Genomic DNA, 24,894 nt, shown 5'->3' on the forward strand with positions numbered 1-24,894 from the left:
ACCAAAGAGACTCCATTGACCATCATGCATCATTCCACTAAGGAAGAGCTGAAGGAGGAAGTGAGTGTTAGGAGAGAGAAGCTGATGGTCAGTTTAGCGAGCAGGTTCATCGAGACTCTCTGTAGTCACACCTAGAAAACACCGGCTGTAGAACGAACACCAGTCGGATGTTAAGATGAAATAAAACGTTGCAGTTTATGATCAATATTGTAGAGGTTAATAGGTGTAATACAGACACTCACTACTAAGGAGTATCAGAGCCATTCAGTTAAAGATGACCAAGTGGAAGTATACTGCAACAAATAAATTGCTCTAAACTAAAAAAAAATAAGGCATCTCTTATTTAAAGCAGAAATGAACTTAACTATTTATTTTTTACATCAAAAGTACATATCAAATTTATTATGTTACTATTTAAAAAATAAATAAATAAGTCTATTAACCCACAGCGAGAGAAAGAGAGAAAAAAACATAAAACGAAGAAGAGAGGCAGAGAATTTCTCCCTTACCTTTTCACCGAAACACTCAAGCAAGTCTCGAACATACCCTCGCATCTCTTGCAAGAATTTATACTGTTCTGCGTCGTCATTGGATGAACCCTCGAGCCGGCGAATGGCGTTCTGAGCTGCCTCGAGTTCTTCCTGGATCTGATCGTAGCGCTTAGCATTAGCATCATGGCCCACACGCATCTGGCTCAGCCTAGAGAAAAAAGACACACAAGACAGACCGGGTGAGTGGATCTGAGCCTACACACACACACGAGACAGACCGGGTGAGTGGATCTGAGCCTACAGACACACACGAGACAGACCAGGTGAGTTGACTGGATCTGAGCCTACAGACACACACGAGACAGACCAGGTGAGTTGATCTGAGCCTACAGACACACACGAGACAGACCAGGTGAGTGGATCTGAGCCTACAGACACACACGAGACAGACCGGGTGAGTGGATCTGAGCCTACAGACACACACGAGACAGACCGGGTGAGTTGACTGGATCTGAGCCTACAGACACACGAGACAGACCGGGTGAGTGGATCTGAGCCTACAGACACACACACACACGAGACAGACCAGGTGAGTGGATCTGAGCCTACACACACACACACACACACGAGACAGACCAGGTGAGTGGATCTGAGCCTACACACACACACACGAGACAGACCGGGTGAGTGGATCTGAGCCTACACACACACGAGACAGACCGGGTGAGTGGATCTGAGCCTACAGACACACACGAGACAGACCAGGTGAGTGGATCTGAGCCTACACACACACACGAGACAGACCGGGTGAGTGGATCTGAGCCTACAGACACACGAGACAGACCAGGTGAGTGGATCTGAGCCTACAGACACACGAGACAGACCAGGTGAGTGGATCTGAGCCTACACACACACACACACACGAGACAGACCAGGTGAGTGGATCTGAGCCTACACACACACACACACGAGACAGACCAGGTGAGTGGATCTGAGCCTACAGACACACACGAGACAGACCAGGTGAGTGGATCTGAGCCTACACACACACACACGAGACAGACCAGGTGAGTGGATCTGAGCCTACACACACACACACGAGACAGACCAGGTGAGTGGATCTGAGCCTACACACACACACGAGACAGACCGGGTGAGTGGATCTGAGCCTACAGACACACACGAGACAGACCAGGTGAGTGGATCTGAGCCTACACACACACACGAGACAGACCGGGTGAGTGGATCTGAGCCTACAGACACACGAGACAGACCAGGTGAGTGGATCTGAGCCTACAGACACACGAGACAGACCAGGTGAGTGGATCTGAGCCTACACACACACACACACGAGACAGACCAGGTGAGTGGATCTGAGCCTACACACACACACACACGAGACAGACCAGGTGAGTGGATCTGAGCCTACACACACACACACGAGACAGACCAGGTGAGTGGATCTGAGCCTACACACACACACGAGACAGACCGGGTGAGTGGATCTGAGCCTACAGACACACACGAGACAGACCGGGTGAGTGGATCTGAGCCTACAGACACACACGAGACAGACCAGGTGAGTGGATCTGAGCCTACACACACACACACGAGACAGACCAGGTGAGTGGATCTGAGCCTACACACACACACACACGAGACAGACCAGGTGAGTGGATCTGAGCCTACACACACACACGAGACAGACCAGGTGAGTGGATCTGAGCCTACACACACACACACGAGACAGACCAGGTGAGTGGATCTGAGCCTACACACACACACGAGACAGACCAGGTGAGTGGATCTGAGCCTACACACACACACGAGACAGACCAGGTGAGTGGATCTGAGCCTACACACACACACACGAGACAGACCAGGTGAGTGGATCTGAGCCTACACACACACACACACGAGACAGACCAGGTGAGTGGATCTGAGCCTACACACACACACACGAGACAGACCAGGTGAGTGGATCTGAGCCTACACACACACACGAGACAGACCAGGTGAGTTGAGTGGATCTGAGCCTACAGACAGACAGGAGAGAGAGGGTGAGTGCTGTAAAGTTAACCCACGAAGCTTGGTTTACAGTAGGTCTAAAAACTGATGTGGTATTTTAAAATGGTCAACAGAGCTGTGATCGGACTAACTATAAACCAGCTTTTAGCAGGACTGGAGCTAGGTCTGAGACAGAATACAGGACTAACCGATGGGTCATGTAGAACGGTAGATCATAAAGGAGTGGAGGTAAACCAGGTGAGAGTGGGGGGGGGGGGAACAGGTGAGAACTACACCTGGAAAACCATTTGTTTCCAGCAGCCCAGACAACACCGCTTCTAGCTGGCTAGGATTCCAGTAACAGCGTAGCGGAATGGGAAGGTAACGACCACACCAGGGTAGACCAGTGATTCCTCAACTGGTCGACCCGCGGGACCCAAATTGAACCAGGTTGTCTCAGTTGTGAATCCAATATTCACGTCTCAATTGTAAAAAAATAATAATAATAAATAAAAAACTACGGAGAAATGACTAACGTTATATTCTTAGTAAATGTACCAATTATATGAAAGAGGGAACAGTCCCACCTTTCCATTGTCAATAATACAATTTTGCTCATATTCTTGACGAACACTAAGCTTTCGATGAATGCTAATCCACCAAATACGCTAAATAGCGCTGCTAATAACTGTGATTGAAGAAAAATAGTTCAGAGGTCATTATTAATTTTTTTTAGATGACAATTTTCATTTCTACCTGGTTTAAGTCGTTTAACTTCAGACTGGATTTTTTTTTTTTAAATAATAATATTTTTTATTTTACTTAAACTCAGACACTCGAGACCCATTCAAAACCTAATTTGGGTCGTGACCCACCCGTAGAGAACCGCTGGGGTAGAGTACTGGATCTGGCAGGTACCTGTCTGAGCATACGGTGCTTTCGGAAAGTATTCAGACCCCTTAACCTTTTCCACATTTTGTTACGTTACAGACTTATTCTAAAATGGATTAAATATATTTTTTTCTCCATCAATCTAAAACACAAAACCCCATAATAAAAAAAGCAAAAACAGGTTTCAAATATATAACACCTTATTTACATTAGTATTCAGACCCTTTGCTAGGAGACTAAATTGAGCTCAGGTGCATCCTGTTTCCATTGATCATCCTTGAGATGTTTCTACAACATGATTGGAGTCCACCTGTGGTAAATTAAATTGATTGGATATGATTTGGAAAGGCACACACCTGTCTATATATGGTCCCACAGTTGACAGTGCATGCCAAAGCAAAAACCAAGTCATGAGGTCAAAGGAATTGTCCGTAGAGCTCCGAGACAGGATTGTGTCGAGACACAGATCTGGGGAAGGGTACCAAAAAATGTCTGCAGCATTGAAGGTCCCCGAGAACACAGTGGCCTCCATCATTCTTAAATGGAAGAACCACCAAGACTCTTCCTAGAGCTGGCCGCCCGGCCAAACTAAGCAATCGGGGGAGAAGGGCCTTGGTCAGGGAAGTGACCAAGAACCCGATGGTCACACAGACAGAGCTCCAGTGTTCCTCTGTGGAGATGGGAGAACCTTCCAGAAGGACAACCATCTCTGCAGCATTCCACCAATTAGGCCTTTATAGTAGAGTGGCCAGACGGAAGTCACTCCTCAGTAAAAGGCACATGACAGCCCGCTTGGAGTTTGCCAAAAGGCACCTAAAGACTCTCAGACCATGAGAAACAAGATTCTCTGGTCTGATGAAACCAAGATTGAACTATTTGGCCTGAATGCCAAGTGTCACATCTGGAGGAAACCTAGCACCATCCCTATGGTGAAGCATGGTGGTGGCAGCATCATGCTGTGGGGATGTCTTTCAGTGGCAGGGAGACTAGTCAGGATCGAGGGAACAAGTCTCTGAATGTCCTCGAGTGGCCCAGCCAGAGCCCAGACTTGAACCCAATTGAACATCTCTGGAGAGACCTGAAAATAGCTGTGCAGCAACGCTCCCCATCCAACCTGACAGAGCTTGAGAGGATCTGCAGAGAAGAATGGGAGAAACTCCCCAAATACAGGTGTGCCAAGTTTGTAGCGTCATACCCAAGAAGACTCAAGGCTGTAATCGCTGCTAAAGGTGCTTCAACAAAGTACTGAGTAAAGGGTCTGAATACTTACGTAAATGCTTTCCCCCCCCCCCCCGTTTTTTATTTATAGAACACAGTTTTTACTTTGTCATTATGGGGTATTGTGATGTCATTATGGGGTATTGTGATGTCATTATGGGGTATTGTGATGTCATTATGGGGTATTGTGATGTCATTATGGGGTATTGTGTGTAGATTGATGAGGGGAAAAAACTACTGAATCTATTTTAGAATAAGGCTGTAACGTAACAAAATGTGAGAAGTCAAGGGGTCTGAAAACTTCAAATGCACCATATCTTCCCCAGGTCAGCAGTGACAGGTGAGAGGTCACCATTAGGGTTAGTAGTGTACTGGATGGGTCAGGTACCTGTCTCTGAGGCGTGTCTTCCCCAGGTCAGTAGTGACAGGTCACCATTAGGGTTAGTAGTGTACTGGATGGGTCAGGTACCTGTCTCTGAGGCGTGTCTTCCCCAGGTCAGTAGTGACAGGTGAGAGGTCACCATTAGGGTTAGTAGTGTACTGGATGGGTCAGGTACCTGTCTCTGAGGCGTGTCTTCCCCAGGTCAGTAGTGACAGGTGAGAGGTCACCATTAGGGTTAGTAGTGTACTGGATGGGTCAGGTACCTGTCTCTGAGGCGTGTCTTCCCCAGGTCAGTAGTGACAGGTGAGAGGTCACCATTAGGGTTAGTAGTGTACTGGATGGGTCAGGTACCTGTCTCTGAGGCGTGTCTTCCCCAGGTCAGCAGTGACAGGTGAGAGGTCACCATTAGGGTTAGTAGTGTACTGGATCGGTCAGGTACCTGTCTCTGAGGCGTGTCTTCCCCAGGTCAGTAGTGACAGGTGAGAGGTCACCATTAGGGTTAGTAGTGTACTGGATCGGTCAGGTACCTGTCTCTGAGGCGTGTCTTGACCAGGTCAGTAGTGACGGGTGAGAGGTCACCACCAGGGGCACTGTAGACCAGTGTGCAACCCTCAGGCTTGCTGCTGTAGGAGTAGGGCAGGCCGTAGGTAGAGCTGTAGGGCTGCTGAGGGTTGTAGCTGCTGCTCTGGTAGTACACGTTGTCCTCTGGCTGGCAGGACTGGACCTACACAACAACATATGTACGGTGCGTGTTACCCGGGGGATGCTGGTGTGTGTGTGTGTTACCCGGGGGATGCTGGTGTGTGTGTGTTACCCGGGGGATGCTGGTGTGTGTGTGTTACCCGGGGGATGCTGGTGTGTGTGTGTTACCCGGGGGATGCTGGTGTGTGTGTGTTACCCGGGGGATGCTGGTGTGTGTGTGTTACCCGGGGGATGCTGGTGTGTGTGTGTTACCCGGGGGATGCTGGTGTGTGTGTGTTACCCGGGGGATGCTGGTGTGTGTGTGTTACCCGGGGGATGCTGGTGTGTGTGTGTTACCCGGGGGATGCTGGTGTGTGTGTGTTACCTGGGGGATGCTGGTGTGCGTGTTACCCGGGGGATGCTGGTGTGTGTGTGTTACCTGGGGGATGCTGGTGTGTGTGTGTTACCTGGGGGATGCTGGTGTGGGGGATGCTGGTGTGTGTGTTACCTGGGGGATGCTGATCCCTTTGCGTATCTGCTCCTGTTCCCAGCGTGATACCTCCTCATCCTGACCTCCTGTATCCAACGCCTCGTCATCACTACCCTCTATACCTAGTGGAGGAGAAAGGGAGAGAGCGAGCGAGAGACAGGGTGGGGAGAGAGAGCGAGCGAGAGACAGGGTGGGGAGAGAGAGCGAGCGAGAGACAGGGTGGGGAGAGAGAGCGAGCGAGAGACAGGGTGGAGAGAGAGAGAGAGACAGGGTGGAGAGAGAGAGAGAGACAGGGTGGAGAGAGAGAGAGAGACAGGGTGGAGAGAGAGAGAGAGAGACAGGGTGGAGAGAGAGAGAGAGAGACAGGGTGGAGAGAGAGAGAGAGAGACAGGGTGGGGGGAGAGAGAGAGACAGGGTGGGGAGAGAGAGAGAGACAGGGTGGGGAGAGAGAGAGAGACAGGGTGGGGAGAGAGAGAGAGACAGGGTGGGGAGAGAGAGAGAGACAGGGTGGGGAGAGAGAGAGAGACAGGGGGGGGAGAGAGAGAGAGAGAGGGGGGGAGAGAGAGAGAGAGACAGGGTGGAGAGAGAGAGAGAGAGACAGGGTGGAGAGAGAGAGAGAGAGACAGGGTGGAGAGAGAGAGAGAGAGACAGGGTGGAGAGAGAGAGAGAGAGACAGGGTGGAGAGAGAGAGAGAGAGACAGGGTGGAGAGAGAGAGAGAGAGACAGGGTGGAGAGAGAGAGAGAGAGACAGGGTGGAGAGAGAGAGAGAGAGACAGGGTGGAGAGAGAGAGAGAGAGACAGGGTGGAGAGAGAGAGAGAGAGACAGGGTGGAGAGAGAGAGAGAGAGAGACAGGGTGGAGAGAGAGAGAGAGAGAGACAGGGTGGAGAGAGAGAGAGAGAGACAGGGTGGAGAGAGAGAGAGAGAGACAGGGTGGAGAGAGAGAGAGAGAGACAGGGTGGAGAGAGAGAGAGAGAGACAGGGTGGAGAGAGAGAGAGAGACAGGAGAGAGAGAGAGAGAGACAGGGTGGAGAGAGAGAGAGAGACAGGGTGGAGAGAGAGAGAGAGAGACAGGGGGGAGAGAGAGAGAGAGACAGGGTGGAGAGAGAGAGAGAGACAGGGGGGGGGGAGAGAGAGAGAGAGAGGGTGGGGGGGAGAGAGAGAGAGACAGGGTGGGGGGGAGAGAGAGAGAGACAGGGTGGGGGGGAGAGAGAGAGAGACAGGGTGGGGGGGAGAGAGAGAGAGACAGGGTGGGGGGGAGAGAGAGAGAGACAGGTTACGTAGGGGGGAGAGAGAGAGAGACAGGTTGGGGGGAGAGAGAGAGAGAGACAGGGTGGGGGGAGAGAGAGAGAGACAGGGTGGGGGGAGAGAGAGAGAGAGACAGGGTGGGGGGAGAGAGAGAGAGACAGGGTGGGGGGAGAGAGAGAGAGACAGGGTGGGGGGAGAGAGAGAGAGACAGGGTGGGGGGAGAGAGAGAGAGACAGGGTGGGGGGAGAGAGAGAGAGACAGGGTGGGGGGAGAGAGAGAGAGAGACAGGGTGGGGGGAGAGAGAGAGAGACAGGGTGGGGAGAGAGAGAGAGACAGGGTGGGGAGAGAGAGAGAGACAGGGTGGGGAGAGAGAGAGAGACAGGGTGGGGAGAGAGAGAGAGACAGGGTGGGGAGAGAGAGAGAGACAGGGTGGGGAGAGAGAGAGAGACAGGGTGGGGAGAGAGAGAGAGACAGGGTGGGGAGAGAGAGAGAGACAGGGTGGGGAGAGAGAGAGAGACAGGGTGGGGAGAGAGAGAGAGACAGGGTGGAGAGAGAGAGAGAGACAGGGTGGAGAGAGAGAGACAGGGTGGAGAGAGAGAGAGAGACAGGGTGGAGAGAGAGAGAGAGACAGGGTGGAGAGAGAGAGAGAGACAGGGTGGAGAGAGAGAGAGAGACAGGGTGGAGAGAGAGACAGGGTGGAGAGAGAGAGAGAGAGAGAGAGAGAGACAGGGTGGGGGGGAGAGAGAGAGAGACAGGGTGGGGGGGAGAGAGAGAGAGACAGGGTGGGGGGGAGAGAGAGAGAGACAGGGTGGGGGGGAGAGAGAGAGAGACAGGGTGGGGGGAGAGAGAGAGAGACAGGGTGGGGGGAGAGAGAGAGAGACAGGGTGGGGGGAGAGAGAGAGAGACAGGGTGGGGGGAGAGAGAGAGAGACAGGGTGGGGGGAGAGAGAGAGAGACAGGGTGGGGGGAGAGAGAGAGAGAGAGGGTGGGGGGAGAGAGAGAGAGACAGGGTGGGGGGAGAGAGAGAGAGACAGGGTGGGGGGAGAGAGAGAGAGAGACAGGGTGGGGGGAGAGAGAGAGAGACAGGGTGGGGAGAGAGAGAGAGACAGGGTGGGGAGAGAGAGAGAGACAGGGTGGGGAGAGAGAGAGAGACAGGGTGGGGAGAGAGAGAGAGACAGGGTGGGGAGAGAGAGAGAGACAGGGTGGGGAGAGAGAGAGAGACAGGGTGGGGAGAGAGAGAGAGACAGGGTGGGGAGAGAGAGAGAGACAGGGTGGGGAGAGAGAGAGAGACAGGGTGGGGAGAGAGAGAGAGACAGGGTGGAGAGAGAGAGAGAGACAGGGTGGAGAGAGAGAGACAGGGTGGAGAGAGAGAGAGAGACAGGGTGGAGAGAGAGAGAGAGACAGGGTGGAGAGAGAGAGAGAGACAGGGTGGAGAGAGAGAGAGAGACAGGGTGGAGAGAGAGACAGGGTGGAGAGAGAGAGAGAGAGAGAGAGAGAGACAGGGTGGGGGGAGAGAGAGAGACAGGTTACGTGGGGGGGAGAGAGAGAGACAGGGTGGGGGGAGAGAGAGAGACAGGGTGGGGGGAGAGAGAGAGACAGGGTGGGGGGAGAGAGAGAGACAGGGTGGGGAGAGAGAGAGAGACAGGGTGGGGAGAGAGAGAGAGACAGGGTGGGAGAGAGAGAGAGACAGGGTGGGGAGAGAGAGAGAGACAGGGTGGGGAGAGAGAGAGAGACAGGGTGGGGAGAGAGAGAGAGACAGGGTGGGGAGAGAGAGAGAGACAGGGTGGGGAGAGAGAGAGAGACAGGGTGGGGAGAGAGAGAGAGACAGGGTGGGGAGAGAGAGAGAGACAGGGTGGGGAGAGAGAGAGAGACAGGGTGGGGAGAGAGAGAGAGACAGGGTGGGGAGAGAGAGAGAGACAGGGTGGGGAGAGAGAGAGAGACAGGGTGGGGAGAGAGAGAGAGACAGGGTGGGGAGAGAGAGAGAGAGACAGGGTGGGGAGAGAGAGAGAGAGGGGGTGGGGAGAGAGAGAGAGACAGGGTGGGGAGAGAGAGAGAGACAGGGTGGGGAGAGAGAGAGAGACAGGGTGGGGAGAGAGAGAGAGACAGGGTGGGGAGAGAGAGAGAGACAGGGTGGGAGAGAGAGAGAGACAGGGTGGAGAGAGAGAGAGAGACAGGGTGGAGAGAGAGAGAGAGACAGGGTGGAGAGAGAGAGAGAGAGACAGGGTGGAGAGAGAGAGAGAGAGACAGGGTGGAGAGAGAGAGAGAGAGACAGGGTGGAGAGAGAGAGAGAGAGACAGGGTGGAGAGAGAGAGAGAGAGACAGGGTGGAGAGAGAGAGAGAGAGACAGGGTGGAGAGAGAGAGAGAGAGACAGGGTGGAGAGAGAGAGAGAGAGACAGGGTGGAGAGAGAGAGAGAGACAGGGTGGAGAGAGAGAGAGAGACAGGGTGGAGAGAGAGAGAGAGACAGGGTGGAGAGAGAGAGAGAGACAGGGTGGAGAGAGAGAGAGAGACAGGGTGGAGAGAGAGAGAGAGACAGGGTGGAGAGAGAGAGAGAGACAGGGTGGAGAGAGAGAGAGAGACAGGGTGGAGAGAGAGAGAGAGACAGGGGGGGGAGAGAGAGAGAGACAGGGGGGGGGGAGAGAGAGAGAGACAGGTTGGGGGGAGAGAGAGAGAGACAGGGTGGGGGGAGAGAGAGAGAGACAGGTTACGCAGGGGGGAGAGAGAGAGAGACAGGGTGGGGGGAGAGAGAGAGAGACAGGGTGGGGGGAGAGAGAGAGAGACAGGGTGGGGGAGAGAGAGAGAGAGAGGGGGGGGGGAGAGAGAGAGAGAGAGGGGGGGGGGAGAGAGAGAGAGACAGGGTGGGGAGAGAGAGAGAGACAGGGTGGGGAGAGAGAGAGAGACAGGGTGGGGAGAGAGAGAGAGACAGGGTGGGGAGAGAGAGAGAGACAGGGTGGGGAGAGAGAGAGAGACAGGGTGGGGAGAGAGAGAGAGACAGGGTGGGGAGAGAGAGAGAGACAGGGTGGGGAGAGAGAGAGAGACAGGGTGGGGAGAGAGAGAGAGACAGGGTGGGGAGAGAGAGAGAGACAGGGTGGGGAGAGAGAGAGAGACAGGGTGGGGAGAGAGAGAGAGACAGGGTGGGGAGAGAGAGAGAGACAGGGTGGAGAGAGAGAGAGAGACAGGGTGGAGAGAGAGAGAGAGACAGGGTGGAGAGAGAGAGAGAGACAGGGTGGAGAGAGAGAGAGAGACAGGGTGGAGAGAGAGAGAGAGACAGGGTGGAGAGAGAGAGAGAGACAGGGTGGAGAGAGAGAGAGAGACAGGGTGGAGAGAGAGAGAGAGACAGGGTGGAGAGAGAGAGAGAGACAGGGTGGAGAGAGAGAGAGAGACAGGGTGGAGAGAGAGAGAGAGACAGGGTGGAGAGAGAGAGAGAGACAGGGTGGAGAGAGAGAGAGAGACAGGGTGGAGAGAGAGAGAGAGAGACAGGGTGGAGAGAGAGAGAGAGACAGGGTGGAGAGAGAGAGAGAGACAGGGTGGAGAGAGAGAGAGACAGGGTGGAGAGAGAGAGAGACAGGGTGGGGAGAGAGAGAGACAGGGTGGGGAGAGAGAGAGACAGGGTGGGGAGAGAGAGAGACAGGGTGGGGAGAGAGAGAGACAGGGTGGGGAGAGAGAGAGACAGGGTGGGGGGAGAGAGAGACAGGGTGGGGAGAGAGAGAGACAGGGTGGGGAGAGAGAGAGACAGGGTGGGGAGAGAGAGAGACAGGGTGGGGAGAGAGAGAGACAGGGTGGGGAGAGAGAGAGACAGGGTGGGGAGAGAGAGAGACAGGGTGGGGAATGGTTACAGAGCCTTCAGAAAGCATTCCTACCCCTAGACTTATTCCACATGTTGTGATACAGATTTAAAAAATCTAAATTGATCAAATAAAATACACAATCTCTCCCATCTACACACAATACCCCATAAAGACAAAGCTAAAACATGTTTTTAGAAATGTTTGAAAATATATTGAAAATGACATCTCATTTACATTAGTATTCACACCGAGTCAATACATGTTAGAACCACCTTTGGCAGCCATTACAGCTGCGAGTCTCTTTCTGGGTCAGTCTCTAAGAGCTGCGAGTCTCTTTCTGGGTCAGTCTCTAAGAGCTGCGAGTCTCTTTCTGGGTCAGTCTCTAAGAGCTGCGAGTCTCTTTCTGGGTCAGTCTCTAAGAGCTGCGAGTCTCTTTCTGGGTCAGTCTCTAAGAGCTGCGAGTCTCGTTCTGGGTCAGGCTCAGAGCTGCGAGAGTCGTTCTGGGTCAGGCTCAGAGCTGCGAGAGTCGTTCTGGATCAGTCTGAGAGCTGCGAGAGTCGTTCTGGGTCAGTCTAAGAGCTGCGAGAGTCGTTCTGGGTCAGTCTAAGAGCTGCGAGAGTCGTTCTGGGTCAGTCTAAGAGCTGCGAGAGTCGTTCTGGGTCAGTCTAAGAGCTGCGAGAGTCGTTCTGGGTCAGTCTAAGAGCTGCGAGAGTCGTTCTGGGTCAGTCTAAGAGCTGCGAGTCGTTCTGGGTCAGGCTCAGAGCTGCGAGTCGTTCTGGGTCAGTCTAAGAGCTGCGAGAGTCGTTCTGGGTCAGTCTAAGAGCTGCGAGAGTCGTTCTGGGTCAGTCTAAGAGCTGCGAGAGTCGTTCTGGGTCAGTCTAAGAGCTGCGAGTCGTTCTGGGTCAGGCTCAGAGCTGCGAGTCGTTCTGGGTCAGGCTCAGAGCTGCGAGTCGTTCTGGGTCAGTCTAAGAGCTGCGAGAGTCGTTCTGGGTCAGTCTAAGAGCTGCGAGAGTCGTTCTGGGTCAGTCTAAGAGCTGCGAGAGTCGTTCTGGGTCAGGCTCAGAGCTGCGAGTCGTTCTGGGTCAGTCTAAGAGCTGCGAGAGTCGTTCTGGGTCAGTCTAAGAGCTGCGAGTCGTTCTGGGTCAGGCTCAGAGCTGTAGTAGAGCTGTAGTAGTAGTAGTATATTGGTAGTAGTAGTAGTAGTATATTGGTAGTAGTAGTATATCGGTAGTAGTAGTAGTAGTATATCGGTAGTAGTAGTAGTATATCGGTAGTATATCGGCAGTAGTAGTATATCGGCAGTATATCGGTAGTAGTAGTATAAGTAGTATATCGGTAGTAGTAGTATAAGTAGTATATCGGTAGTAGTAGTAGTAGTATAAGTAGTATATCGGTAGTAGTAGTATATTGGTAGTAGTAGTATAAGTAGTATATTGGTAGTAGTAGTAGTATATTGGAAGTAGTAGTATATTGGTAGTGTAGTAGTAGTAGTATAAGTAGTATATTTGTAGTAGTAGTATATTGGTAGTATTAGTATAAGTAGTAGATTGGTAGTAGTATATTGGTAGTGTAGTAGTAGTGTAGTAGTCCCTGTGGAACGCTTTTGACCCCTTGTAGAGTCCACACCCTGACGAATTGAGGCTGTTCTGAAGACAAAGGGGAAGGTGCAACTCGATATTGGTTAGGGTTAGGTGCCATAATGTTTGGTCTAGTCAGTGTAAATGTAACTAACCTATCTCCTCTGTAGTATATTGGTAGTAGTAGTATAAGTAGTATATTGGTAGTAGTAGTATAAGTAGTATATTGGTAGTAGTAGTATAAGTAGTATATTGGTAGTAGTAGTATAAGTAGTATATTGGTAGTAGTAGTATAAGGAGTATATCGGTGGTAGTAGTAGTATAAGGAGTATATCGGTGGTAGTAGTAGTATAAGGAGTATATCGGTGGTAGTAGTATAAGGAGTATATCGGTGGTAGTAGTAGTAGTAGTATATCGGTAGTAGTAGTAGTAGTAGAAGATCGGTAGTAGTAGTAGTAGTAGATCGGTAGTAGTAGTATATCGGTAGTAGTAGTATATCGGTAGTAGTATATTGGTAGTGTAGTAGTAGTAGTAGTGTAGTAGTCCCTGTGGAACGCTTTTGACCCCTTGTAGAGTCCACACCCTGACGAATTGAGGCTGTTCTGAAGACAAAGGGGAGGGTGCAACTCGATATTGGATAGGGTTAGGTGCCATAATGTTTGGTCTAGTCAGTGTAAATGTAACAAACCTATCTCCTCTGTAGTATATTGGTAGTAGTAATGTTTGGTCTAGTCAGTGTAAATGTAACTAACCTATCTCCTCTGTAGTATATTGGTAGTAGTAGTATAAGTAGTATATTGGTAGTAGTAGTATATTGGTAGTAGTAATGTTTGGTCTAGTCAGTGTAAATGTAACTAACCTATCTCCTCTGTAGTATATTGGTAGTAGTAGTATATTGGTAGTAGTAATGTTTGGTCTAGTCAGTGTAAATGTAACTAACCTATCTCCTCTGTAGTATATTGGTAGTAGTAGTATATTGGTAGTAGTAATGTTGGGTCTAGTCAGTGTAAATGTAACTAACCTATCTCTTCTGCTATCCTGGTCCTCTGGCTCTTGTTCTTGACTCCACTGAAGCTGATCCTCTTCTCATCTTCGTCTTCATCGTCGCTCCCGTCTCCCTCCTCTTCCTCCTCTCGGACAAGACGCTTCTTGGGCGTGTCCGTCTCCACCAGGGGGGCGTCGCCGCCTAGCTCCCTCGCCATCTGACGACGCTTCCTTGCCGCGTGGATGAAGGCCGCGTCCGGGATCTCACCTGGACAGGTCAGAGGTCAGGAGTCAGTAAGATTAAAAGGTGAAGAGTTCTAGCATGGTCTCAGATCTGTTTGTGCCATCAGGTCACCTGCTTGTCACTTATTGTTGGGCCAAACATGTTAAGACATGTCAAGGAGTTGACATAATGGCAGTTGGGGTTTACCAGGGTGGGACATTAAACACCCACCAAAATGCGGGTATGTAGACTAGCCTACCCACACTGTATCTGTGAGCTGTTGGCTAGAGAGTGGCCGTGACAAGACCAAAGTTGGCATATTTGCTATTTAACGCAACAGTTTGTGACAATTTTTTTTTTTTTTTTTAATCGGTAGAATTGAAAATTCGATGGAAACACAATGAACTTCAGATTGTTATTGAGAACATGAAAACTTAAGCGAAACAAAATGTAAATTGTGTGTGTACTATGTCGTTTTTCCTCGCCAGCTGTGTCTAGCCCAGCTTCCTTGGTTTGGCACATCTGAATTCCCTCTCTATAAACCATATTGAATGCTTGTTGGCTAACAAAGTACAATGTCAAAACTACTGTAACGTGCAACACGGTAGGGCCGACTGCATTTAGTCGATTGGACGATTGATAAAAAATTTAAAAAAGAATTGGGGCACACGAGACACCGGTCTGATTTGCCCCTGTCTCAGTCGACTAATCTATAGCGGATTCCGTGCGATGGAACATTCCATCACTCTAAGACAGCCATCGGCAACGTAAGAACCACGTGCCACAATTGGCCCAGCGTCGTCTGGGTTAGGGGAGGGTTTGGCCCGGGCAGGGATGTCCTTGTCCTATCGCGCAGTAGCGACTCCTGAAGGCGGGCCGGGCGCAGTGCACGCTGACACGGTAGCCAGGTGTACAACACATTGGTGCGGCTGGCTTCCGGGTTAAGTGGGCATTGTGTCAAGAAGCAGTGCGGCTTGGTTGGGTTTTTGGAGGACGCACGGCTCTCTCGAGACCGTACGGGAGATGCAGCGATGAGACAAGACTGTAACTACCAATTCGTGGGGAGGGGGATTATATATATATTTTTTAATAAACACTTGCCACATGGCGTATGGAACAACGGTGATCATTTCTGTTAATTCGAACCAAAACCGACCTCAAAAAGCTCAAATCGCTCAGCACTACAAGGTGACCTAACATCGACATGTTAAACGTCATTGGTTGATTTGAGCCTTTCACTTCATCTTTAAAAGTCAGCGATGAGATAAGAAATGATTACAGTCGGACAGTTGAAAGTAAGCGGTCCCTCAAGGAAAAATGACCATAACTCAACGTGTCGGTCTCTACTAAGGCTGAGTGACCATAACTCAACGTGTCGGTCTCTACTAAGGCTGAGTGACCATAACTCAACGTGTCGGTCTCTACTAAGGCTGAGTGACCATAACTCAACGTGTCGGTCTCTACTAAGGCGGAGTGACCATAACTCAACGTGTCGGTCTCTACTAAGGCTGAGTGACCATAACTCAACGTGTCGGTCTCTACTAAGGCTGAGTGACCATAACTCAACGTGTCGGTCTCTACTAAGGCTGAGTGACCATAACTCAACGTGTCGGTCTCTACTAAGGCTGAGTGACCATAACTCAACGTGTCGGTCTCTACTAAGGCTGAGTGACCATAACTCAACGTGTCGGTCTCTACTAAGGCTGAGTGACCATAACTCAACGTGTCGGTCTCTACTAAGGCTGAGTGACCATAACTCAACGTGTCGGTCTCTAAGGCTGAGTGACCATAACTCAACGTGTCGGTCTCTACTAAGGCTGAGTGACCATAACTCAACGTGTCGGTCTCTACTAAGGCTGAGTGACCATAACTCAACGTGTCGGTCTCTACTAAGGCCGAGTGACCATAATTCAACGTGTCGGTCTCTACTAAGGCCGAGTGACCATAACTCAACGTGTCGGTCTCTACTAAGGCCGAGTGACCATAACTCAACGTGTCGGTCTCTACTAAGGCCGAGTGACCATAACTCAACGTGTCGGTCTCTACTAAGGCCGAGTGACCATAACTCAACGTGTCGGTCTCTACTAAGGCCGAGTGACCATAACTCAACGTGTCGGTCTCTACTAAGGCCGAGTGACCATAACTCAACGTGTCGGTCTCTACTAAGGCCGAGTGACCATAACTCAACGTGTCGGTCTCTACTAAGGCTGAGTGACCATAACTCAACGTGTCGGTCTCTACTAAGGCTGAGTGACCATAACTCAACGTGTCGGTCTCTACTAAGGCTGAGTGACCATAACTCAACGTGTCGGTCTCTACTAAGGCTGAGTGACCATAACTCAACGTGTCGGTCTCTACTAAGGCTGAGTGACCATAACTCAACGTGTCGGTCTCTACTAAGGCTGAGTGACCATAACTCAACGTGTCGGTCTCTACTAAGGCTGAGTGACCATAACTCAACGTGTCGGTCTCTACTAAGGCTGAGTGACCATAATTCAACGTGTCGGTCTCTACTAAGGCCGAGTGACCATAACTCAACGTGTCGGTCTCTACTAAGGCCGAGTGACCATAACTCAACGTGTCGGTCTCTACTAAGGCCGAGTGACCATAACTCAACGTGTCGGTCTCTACTAAGGCCGAGTGACCATAACTCAACGTGTCGGTCTCTACTAAGGCCGAGTGACCATAACTCAACGTGTCGGTCTCTACTAAGGCTGAGTGACCATAACTCAATGTGTCGGTCTCTACTAAGGCTGAGTGACCATAACTCAACGTGTCGGTCTCTACTAAGGCTGAGTGACCATAACTCAACGTGTCGGTCTCTACTAAGGCTGAGTGACCATAACTCAACGTGTCGGTCTCTACTAAGGCTGAGTGACCATAACTCAACGTGTCAATCTCTACTAAGGCTGAGTGACCATAACTCAACGTGTCGGTCTCTACTAAGGCTGAGTGACCATAACTCAACGTGTCGGTCTCTACTAAGGCTGAGTGACCATAACTCAACGTGTCGGTCTCTACTAAGGCTGAGTGACCATAACTCAACGTGTCGGTCTCTACTAAGGCTGAGTGACCATAACTCAACGTGTCGGTCTCTACTAAGGCTGAGTGACCATAACTCAACGTGTCAATCTCTACTAAGGCTGAGTGACCATAACTCAACGTGTCGGTCTCTACTAAGGCTGAGTGACCATAACTCAACGTGTCAATCTCTACTAAGGCCGAGTGACCATAACTCAACGTGTCGGTCTCTACTAAGGCCGAGTGGCCATAACTCAACGTGTCGGTCTCTACTAAGGCCGAGTGGCCATAACTCAACGTGTCGGTCTCTACTAAGGCTGAGTGACCATAACTCAACGTGTCGGTCTCTACTAAGGCTGAGTGACCATAACTCAACGTGTCGGTCTCTACTAAGGCTGAGTGACCATAACTCAACGTGTCGGTCTCTACTAAGGCTGAGTGACCATAACTCAACGTGTCGGTCTCTACTAAGGCCGAGTGACCATAACTCAACGTGTCGGTCTCTACTAAGGCTGAGTGACCATAACTCAACGTGTCGGTCTCTACTAAGGCTGAGTGACCATAACTCAACGTGTCGGTCTCTACTAAGGCTGAGTGACCATAACTCAACGTGTCGGTCTCTACTAAGGCCGAGTGACCATAACTCAACGTGTCGGTCTCTACTAAGGCCGAGTGACCATAACTCAACGTGTCGGTCTCTACTAAGGCTGAGTGACCATAACTCAACGTGTCGGTCTCTACTAAGGCTGAGTGACCATAACTCAACGTGTCGGTCTCTACTAAGGCTGAGTGACCATAACTCAACGTGTCGGTCTCTACTAAGGCTGAGTGACCATAACTCAACGTGTCGGTCTCTACTAAGGCCGAGTGACCATAACTCAACGTGTCGGTCTCTACTAAGGCCGAGTGACCATAACTCAACGTGTCGGTCTCTACTAAGGCCGAGTGACCATAACTCAACGTGTCGGTCTCTACTAAGGCCGAGTGACCATAACTCAACGTGTCGGTCTCTACTAAGGCTGAGAAACACTTCTCCACATGAACGCGTTAGTGCACCACTATCGACAGGTAGCTTGGTGGTTAGAGCGTTGGGCCAGTAACCGAAAGGTTTCTGGATCGAATCCCCGAGCTGCCCCTGAACAAGGCAGTTAACCCACTGTTCCCGGGCGCCGTGGATGTCGATTAAGGCAGCGCCCCCCCCCCCCCCCCCCCCCCCCCGCCCCCCACCTCTCTGATTCAGAGGGGTAAACGCGATAGACACATTTCAGTTGAAGCCATTCAGTTGTACAACTGACTAGGTATCCCCCTTTCCCCTTATACAGGGAACAGGATTTCATTTGGGATTCTCCACCATCACCTGGTAGTAGGGTCCTGGTGTTTGGACGAAGGCTCGTCTTGCCTCAGACTATTACAACTGTTGACGTACTGCAGTCACCTGTTGACCAGAGGCCAAAGCGAATAGAGTGTCATTCAGGAAACCACCATTTACACCATTACCTGGACGTAGGTTGCTGAGCGTGGACAAGGTGCTGGTGTTTGAGAAGGCTCCTGCTGCAGTTGTAGTGGGAGTCTTGGAGGTGAGGCTCTGGCTGTGTGTCTTAGGCTCCTGTTCGTCAGTACTGTCCACTTCCATCTCTTCCTCTCCCTGCTCACTGCCTGCCCGGCTGGCAGGCTCCTCCTTAATGGAGGCCAGGGGCTGGGACCACACGTCTGGAGAGGGAGGGGGGGTACACAAAGCATGTTAATACAAACACACACAAGTTAATACACACTGCATGTTAACACACAGATTTGCTTATAATTCCGTGACATTATTTTATAGTATGAAGAATACAATTGAACAAAGCTGAATAAACAAGAAAGGATATTTTCTCCAAATGATTTGAGGGAGGACAAACGGCTATTCTGTGTTGAGTGGTTAACAAAGAAACAAGTCTTCCTATATGCTTCATTTAGAGTTATTAATGTAACTTTAGTTGTTCTACGTTGGGCTATATGTTTTGATTTTTAATACATTCTTAGGCTTCATGATGCAACTAATGATGATTTGAAAAAAGTTGCTTGAAAGGCATGAGCTCTGCTTTGTTTTTTTGCGCAGGCTGTACACACTTCATCAGTCTCTCATTCACAATAAAAAAAAAAATTTACCCCCTTTTGCATGGTATCCAATTGTTAGTAGTTACTATCTTGTCTTATCGCTACAACTCCCGTACGGGCTCGGGTGAGACGAAGGTCGAAAGCCATGCGTCCTCCGAAACACAACCCAACCAAGCCTCCCGCACCAATGTGTCGGAGGACACACCGTGCACCTGGCGACCTTGGTTAGCGTGCACTGCGCCCGGCCCGCCACAGGAGTCGCTGGTGCGCGATGAGACAAAGATATCCCTACCGGCCAAACCCTTCCTAACCCGGACGACGCTAGGCCAATTGTGCATCGCCCCACGGACCTCCCAGTCGCGGCCGGCTGCGACAAAGCCTAGGCGCGAACCCAGAGTCTCTGGTGGCACAGCTAGCGCTGCAGTGCCCTAGACCACTGCGCCAACCGGGAGGCCTCTCATTCACAATTTGACAAGCACTTGATAATGCCTCGAATTTCACGGCGGCATTCCCTTTGTGGCCGTAATGCACCCTAAAAGAAAATCCATTCCTTTTTGCGGCCCGGAGTACTGCGTTGTCCGAAGCGTCGCTCACTCACACGGCTCTCCGTCACATGATCAGGTCTTTCTCACAGGCTACAAGTGAAAACGGACACATCAGGGGACGCAACTACGCACGTCCTTATCCAAATCAGAGTTGCATATTGAAGGTATTGGAAGAACTGTCCGCTTTTTTACTTTTCGTCATCCAACAAGATGAGTAGGCCTAACGAACAGCAAACTCACTAGCCTATCATCCAACAAGATGAGTAGGCCTAACGAACAGCAAACTCACTAGCCTATCATCCAACAAGATGATCAGGCCTAACGAACAGCAAACTCACTAGCCTATCATCCAACAAGATGATCAGGCCTAACGAACAGCAAACTCACTAGCCTATCATCCAACAAGATGAGTAGGCCTAACGAACAGCAAACTCACTAGCCTCTCATCCAACAAGATGAGTAGGCCTAACGAACAGCAAACTCACTAGCCTATCATCCAACAAGATGATCAGGCCTAACGAACAGCAAACTCACTAGCCTATCATCCAACAAGATGAGTAGGCCTAACGAACAGCAAACTCACTAGCCTATCATCCAACAAGATGAGTAGGCCTAACGAACAGCAAACTCACTAGCCTATCATCCAACAAGATGAGTAGGCCTAACGAACAGCAAACTCACTAGCCTATCATCCAACAAGATGATCAGGCCTAACGAACAGCAAACTCACTAGCCTCTCGTCCAACAAGATGATCAGGCCTAACGAACAACAAACTCACTAGCCTCTCATCCAACAAGATGAGTAGGCCTAACGAACAGCAAACTCACTAGCCTATCATCCAACAAGATGAGTAGGCCTAACGAACAGCAAACTCACTAGCCTATCATCCAACAAGATGAGTAGGCCTAACGAACAGCAAACTCACTAGCCTATCATCCAACAAGATGAGTAGGCCTAACGAACAGCAAACTCACTAGCCTATCATCCAACAAGATGAGTAGGCCTAACGAACAGCAAACTCACTAGCCTCTCATCCAACAAGATGAGTAGGCCTAACGAACAGCAAACTCACTAGCCTATCATCCAACAAGATGAGTAGGCCTAACGAACAGCAAACTCACTAGCCTATCATCCAACAAGATGAGTAGGCCTAACGAACAGCAAACTCACTAGCCTCTCGTCCAACAAGATGATCAGGCCTAACGAACAACAAACTCACTAGCCTCTCGTCCAACAAGATGATCAGGCCTAACGAACAACAAACTCACTAGCCTCTCGTCCAACAAGATGATAAGGCCTAACGAACAACAAACTCACTAGCCTATCATCCAACAAGATGATCAGGCCTAACGAACAACAAACTCACTAGCCTCTCGTCCAACAAGATGATCAGGCCTAACGAACAGCAAACTCACTAGCCTATCATCCAACAAGATGAGTAGGCCTAACGAACAGCAAACTCACTAGCCTATCATCCAACAAGATGAGTAGGCCTAACGAACAGCAAACTCACTAGCCTCTCATCCAACAAGATGATCAGGCCTAACGAACAGCAAACTCACTAGCCTCTCATCCAACAAGATGAGTAGGCCTAACGAACAGCAAACTCACTAGCCTCTCATCCAACAAGATGATCAGGCCTAACAAACAGCAAACTCACTAGCCTCTCATCCAACAAGATGATCAGGCCTAACGAACAGCAAACTCACTAGCCTATCATCCAACAAGATGAGTAGGCCTAACGAACAGCAAACTCACTAGCCTATCATCCAACAAGATGAGTAGGCCTAACGAACAGCAAACTCACTAGCCTATCATCCAACAAGATGAGTAGGCCTAACGAACAGCAAACTCACTAGCCTATCATCCAACAAGATGATCAGGCCTAACGAACAGCAAACTCACTAGCCTCTCATCCAACAAGATGAGTAGGCCTAACGAACAGCAAACTCACTAGCCTATCATCCAACAAGATGATCAGGCCTAACGAACAGCAAACTCACTAGCCTCTCATCCAACAAGATGATCAGGCCTAACGAACAGCAAACTCACTAGCCTCTCATCCAACAAGATGAGTAGGCCTAACGAACAGCAAACTCACTAGCCTCTCGTCCAACAAGATGAGTAGGCCTAACGAACAGCAAACTCACTAGCCTATCATCCAACAAGATGATCAGGCCTAACGAACAGCAAACTCACTAGCCTATCATCCAACAAGCTGATCAGGCCTAACGAACAGCAAACTCACTAGCCTCTCATCCAACAAGATGAGTAGGCCTAACGAACAGCAAACTCACTAGCCTATCATCCAACAAGATGATCAGGCCTAACGAACAGCAAACTCACTAGCCTCTCGTCCAACAAGATGAGTAGGCCTAACGAACAGCAAACTCACTAGCCTCTCGTCCAACAAGATGATCAGGCCTAACGAACAGCAAACTCACTAGCCTCTCATCCAACAAGATGAGTAGGCCTAACGAACAGCAAACTCACTAGCCTCTCGTCCAACAAGATGATCAGGCCTAACGAACAACAAACTCACTAGCCTCTCGTCCAACAAGATGATCAGGCCTAACGAACAACAAACTCACTAGCCTCTCGTCCAACAAGATGATCAGGCCTAACGAACAACAAACTCACTAGCCTCTCATCCAACAAGATGATCAGGCCTAACGAACAGCAAACTCACTAGCCTATCATCCAACAAGATGAGTAGGCCTAACGAACAGCAAACTCACTAGCCTATCATCCAACAAGATGATCAGGCCTAACGAACAACAAACTCACTAGCCTATCATCCAACAAGATGATCAGGCCTAACGAACAGCAAACTCACTAGCCTATCATCCAACAAGATGAGTAGGCCTAACGAACATCAAACTCACTAGCCTCTCGTCCAACAAGATGATCAGGCCTAACGAACAGCAAACTCACTAGCCTCTCATCCAACAAGATGATCAGGCCTAACGAACAACAAACTCACTAGCCTATCATCCAACAAGATGAGTAGGCCTAACGAACAGCAAACTCACTAGCCTATCATCCAACAAGATGATCAGGCCTAACGAACAGCAAACTCACTAGCCTCTCATCCAACAAGATGATCAGGCCTAACGAACAGCAAACTCACTAGCCTCTCATCCAACAAGATGAGTAGGCCTAACGAACAGCAAACTCACTAGCCTATCATCCAACAAGATGATCAGGCCTAACGAACAGCAAACTCACTAGCCTCTCATCCAACAAGATGATCAGGCCTAACGAACAGCAAACTCACTAGCCTCTCATCCAACAAGATGATCAGGCCTAACGAACAGCAAACTCACTAGCCTATGTCAATAGTACAAATAGTTCCTATCCCCCCATAGTACAAAAGTCGACCTATTCTGTACGATAAATAAATATTCCAAACATAGTCTGGGACAGTTGTGGAATGCGATAGATCCCAAATTAATACAACCACTATAAAACATTTTTATGCAATGTGACTGACAACAGATCAGAACGTTTAGCTTAAAATGTTGATAAACTATCAGGCTATTTATTCACATTATAAGCGCAGCGATGCGTACATGATAGTAGGATATAAGCGCGACTGTTTGATTAGCATTAAAACACCATTACCAAAAGTGACCGCAAATGTGATTATGCATGTAATGCTTTTATTATAAATGGGAATTTTTATGGGGAATTATCTTCCCCAAACTTAAAACGCACACATTGCTTATATATGCCAGTTAGGCTCTACACCCCTTGTAAAGCGGATTAATGTGCTTCATTTTAAGAAATGATTTGGCCACTTGAGGTGTGATACTAACCTTATTAAAACATATATGACTAGGCTACATGAGGTGTGGTACTAACCTTATTAAAACATATAGGACTAGGCTACATGAGGTGTGGTACTAACCTTATTAAAACATATATGACTAGGCTACATGAGGTGTGGTACTAACCTTATTAAAACATATAGGACTAGGCTACATGAGGTGTGGTACTAACCTTATTAAAACATATAGGACTAGGCTACATGAGGTGTGATACTAACCTTATTAAAACATATAGGACTAGGCTACATGAGGTGTGGTACTAACCTTATTAAAACATATAGGACTAGGCTACATGAGGTGTGGTACTAACCTTATTAAAACATATAGGACTAGGCTACATGAGGTGTGGTACTAACCTTATTAAAACATATAGGCCTATGGACTATGGGCTAGGCTACATGAGGTGTGGTACTAACCTTATCAAAACATATAGGCCTATGGACTATGGGCTAGGCTACATGAGGTGTGGTACTAACCTTATTAAAACATATAGGCCTATGGGCTACATGAGGTGTGATACTAACCTTATTAAAACATATAGGACTATGGGCTAGGCTACATGAGGTGTGGTACTAACCTTATTAAAACATATAGGACTATGGGCTAGACTACATGAGGTGTGATACTAACCTTATTAAAACATATAGGACTATGGGTGAGGCTACATGAGGTGTGATACTAACCTTATTAAAACATATAGGACTATGGGCTAGGCTACATGAGGTGTGATACTAACCTTATTAAAACATATAGGACTATGGGCTAGGCTACATGAGGTGTGCGACTATGATTCGAACTAGTCGCTAAAAAAAGGCATCGTTTCTTATGCTGGGCATCATTCACAAGTGAAACGCTAATATTGTTACACATCGGACTATCCTCGATTTCGTCATGTACTAAATAATGTCATTTGTTTTGAATTAGAATGGACCATTATCATGCACCTGTATCGAAACAGGGGCAACGGGAAAAATACATGTCATCTATGCCCTTAAATAGGGGACGCTTTTACCCGTGGTTTATTTTCATGACAGCCAGGTAGCCTATACTCCTGTTGTAAATACAAGCAATGTGCTTAATATTAGGAAAGTGGAGAAATAAATATAGTAGGCCAAGCCTATAGAACGCTGATGGGATCCTCCTCTTTTTAATAGAGGCCATCACTCTGTTTTCTCACACAATTTCATAGCCTTTAGAAATGTAGCGCAACATGAGCTCTCATGAAGTGTTTGACTAGATTTTCAAATTCATTTGTATTGATGTCAAGAGTGATTTGAGGAACAATAAGAACGCTGAGTACCAGGCAGTTAGCAATTTTGGTTAGGCTACTCATTTTATTTATTTTACTAGGCAAGTCCGTTAAGAACAAATTCTTATTTACAATGACGGCCTACCCCGGCCAAACCTGGACTACGCCTGGCCAA

General features: G+C 49.3%; 1 protein-coding gene across 2 annotated transcripts in view; it reads right to left on the bottom strand.

Moving 5' to 3' along the window:
- paxbp1 (PAX3 and PAX7 binding protein 1) overlaps positions 1–24,894 on the bottom strand; it is a 59,380-nt gene that overhangs the window by 27,055 nt on the left and 7,431 nt on the right. For both annotated transcript variants that reach the window (XM_038987426.1, XM_038987427.1), the window contains exons 3-7: positions 18,495–18,707; positions 13,791–14,021; positions 6,179–6,282; positions 5,517–5,713; positions 510–699 (exon numbers count right to left, since the gene is read on the bottom strand). In XM_038987426.1, coding sequence (XP_038843354.1) covers positions 510–699; positions 5,517–5,713; positions 6,179–6,282; positions 13,791–14,021; positions 18,495–18,707 — 935 coding nt within the window. The remainder of the gene's footprint in view (positions 1–509; positions 700–5,516; positions 5,714–6,178; positions 6,283–13,790; positions 14,022–18,494; positions 18,708–24,894) is intronic.

Source organism: Salvelinus namaycush, unplaced genomic scaffold, assembly GCF_016432855.1.
Source record: "Salvelinus namaycush isolate Seneca unplaced genomic scaffold, SaNama_1.0 Scaffold728, whole genome shotgun sequence".
Taxonomy (NCBI): domain Eukaryota; kingdom Metazoa; phylum Chordata; class Actinopteri; order Salmoniformes; family Salmonidae; genus Salvelinus; species Salvelinus namaycush.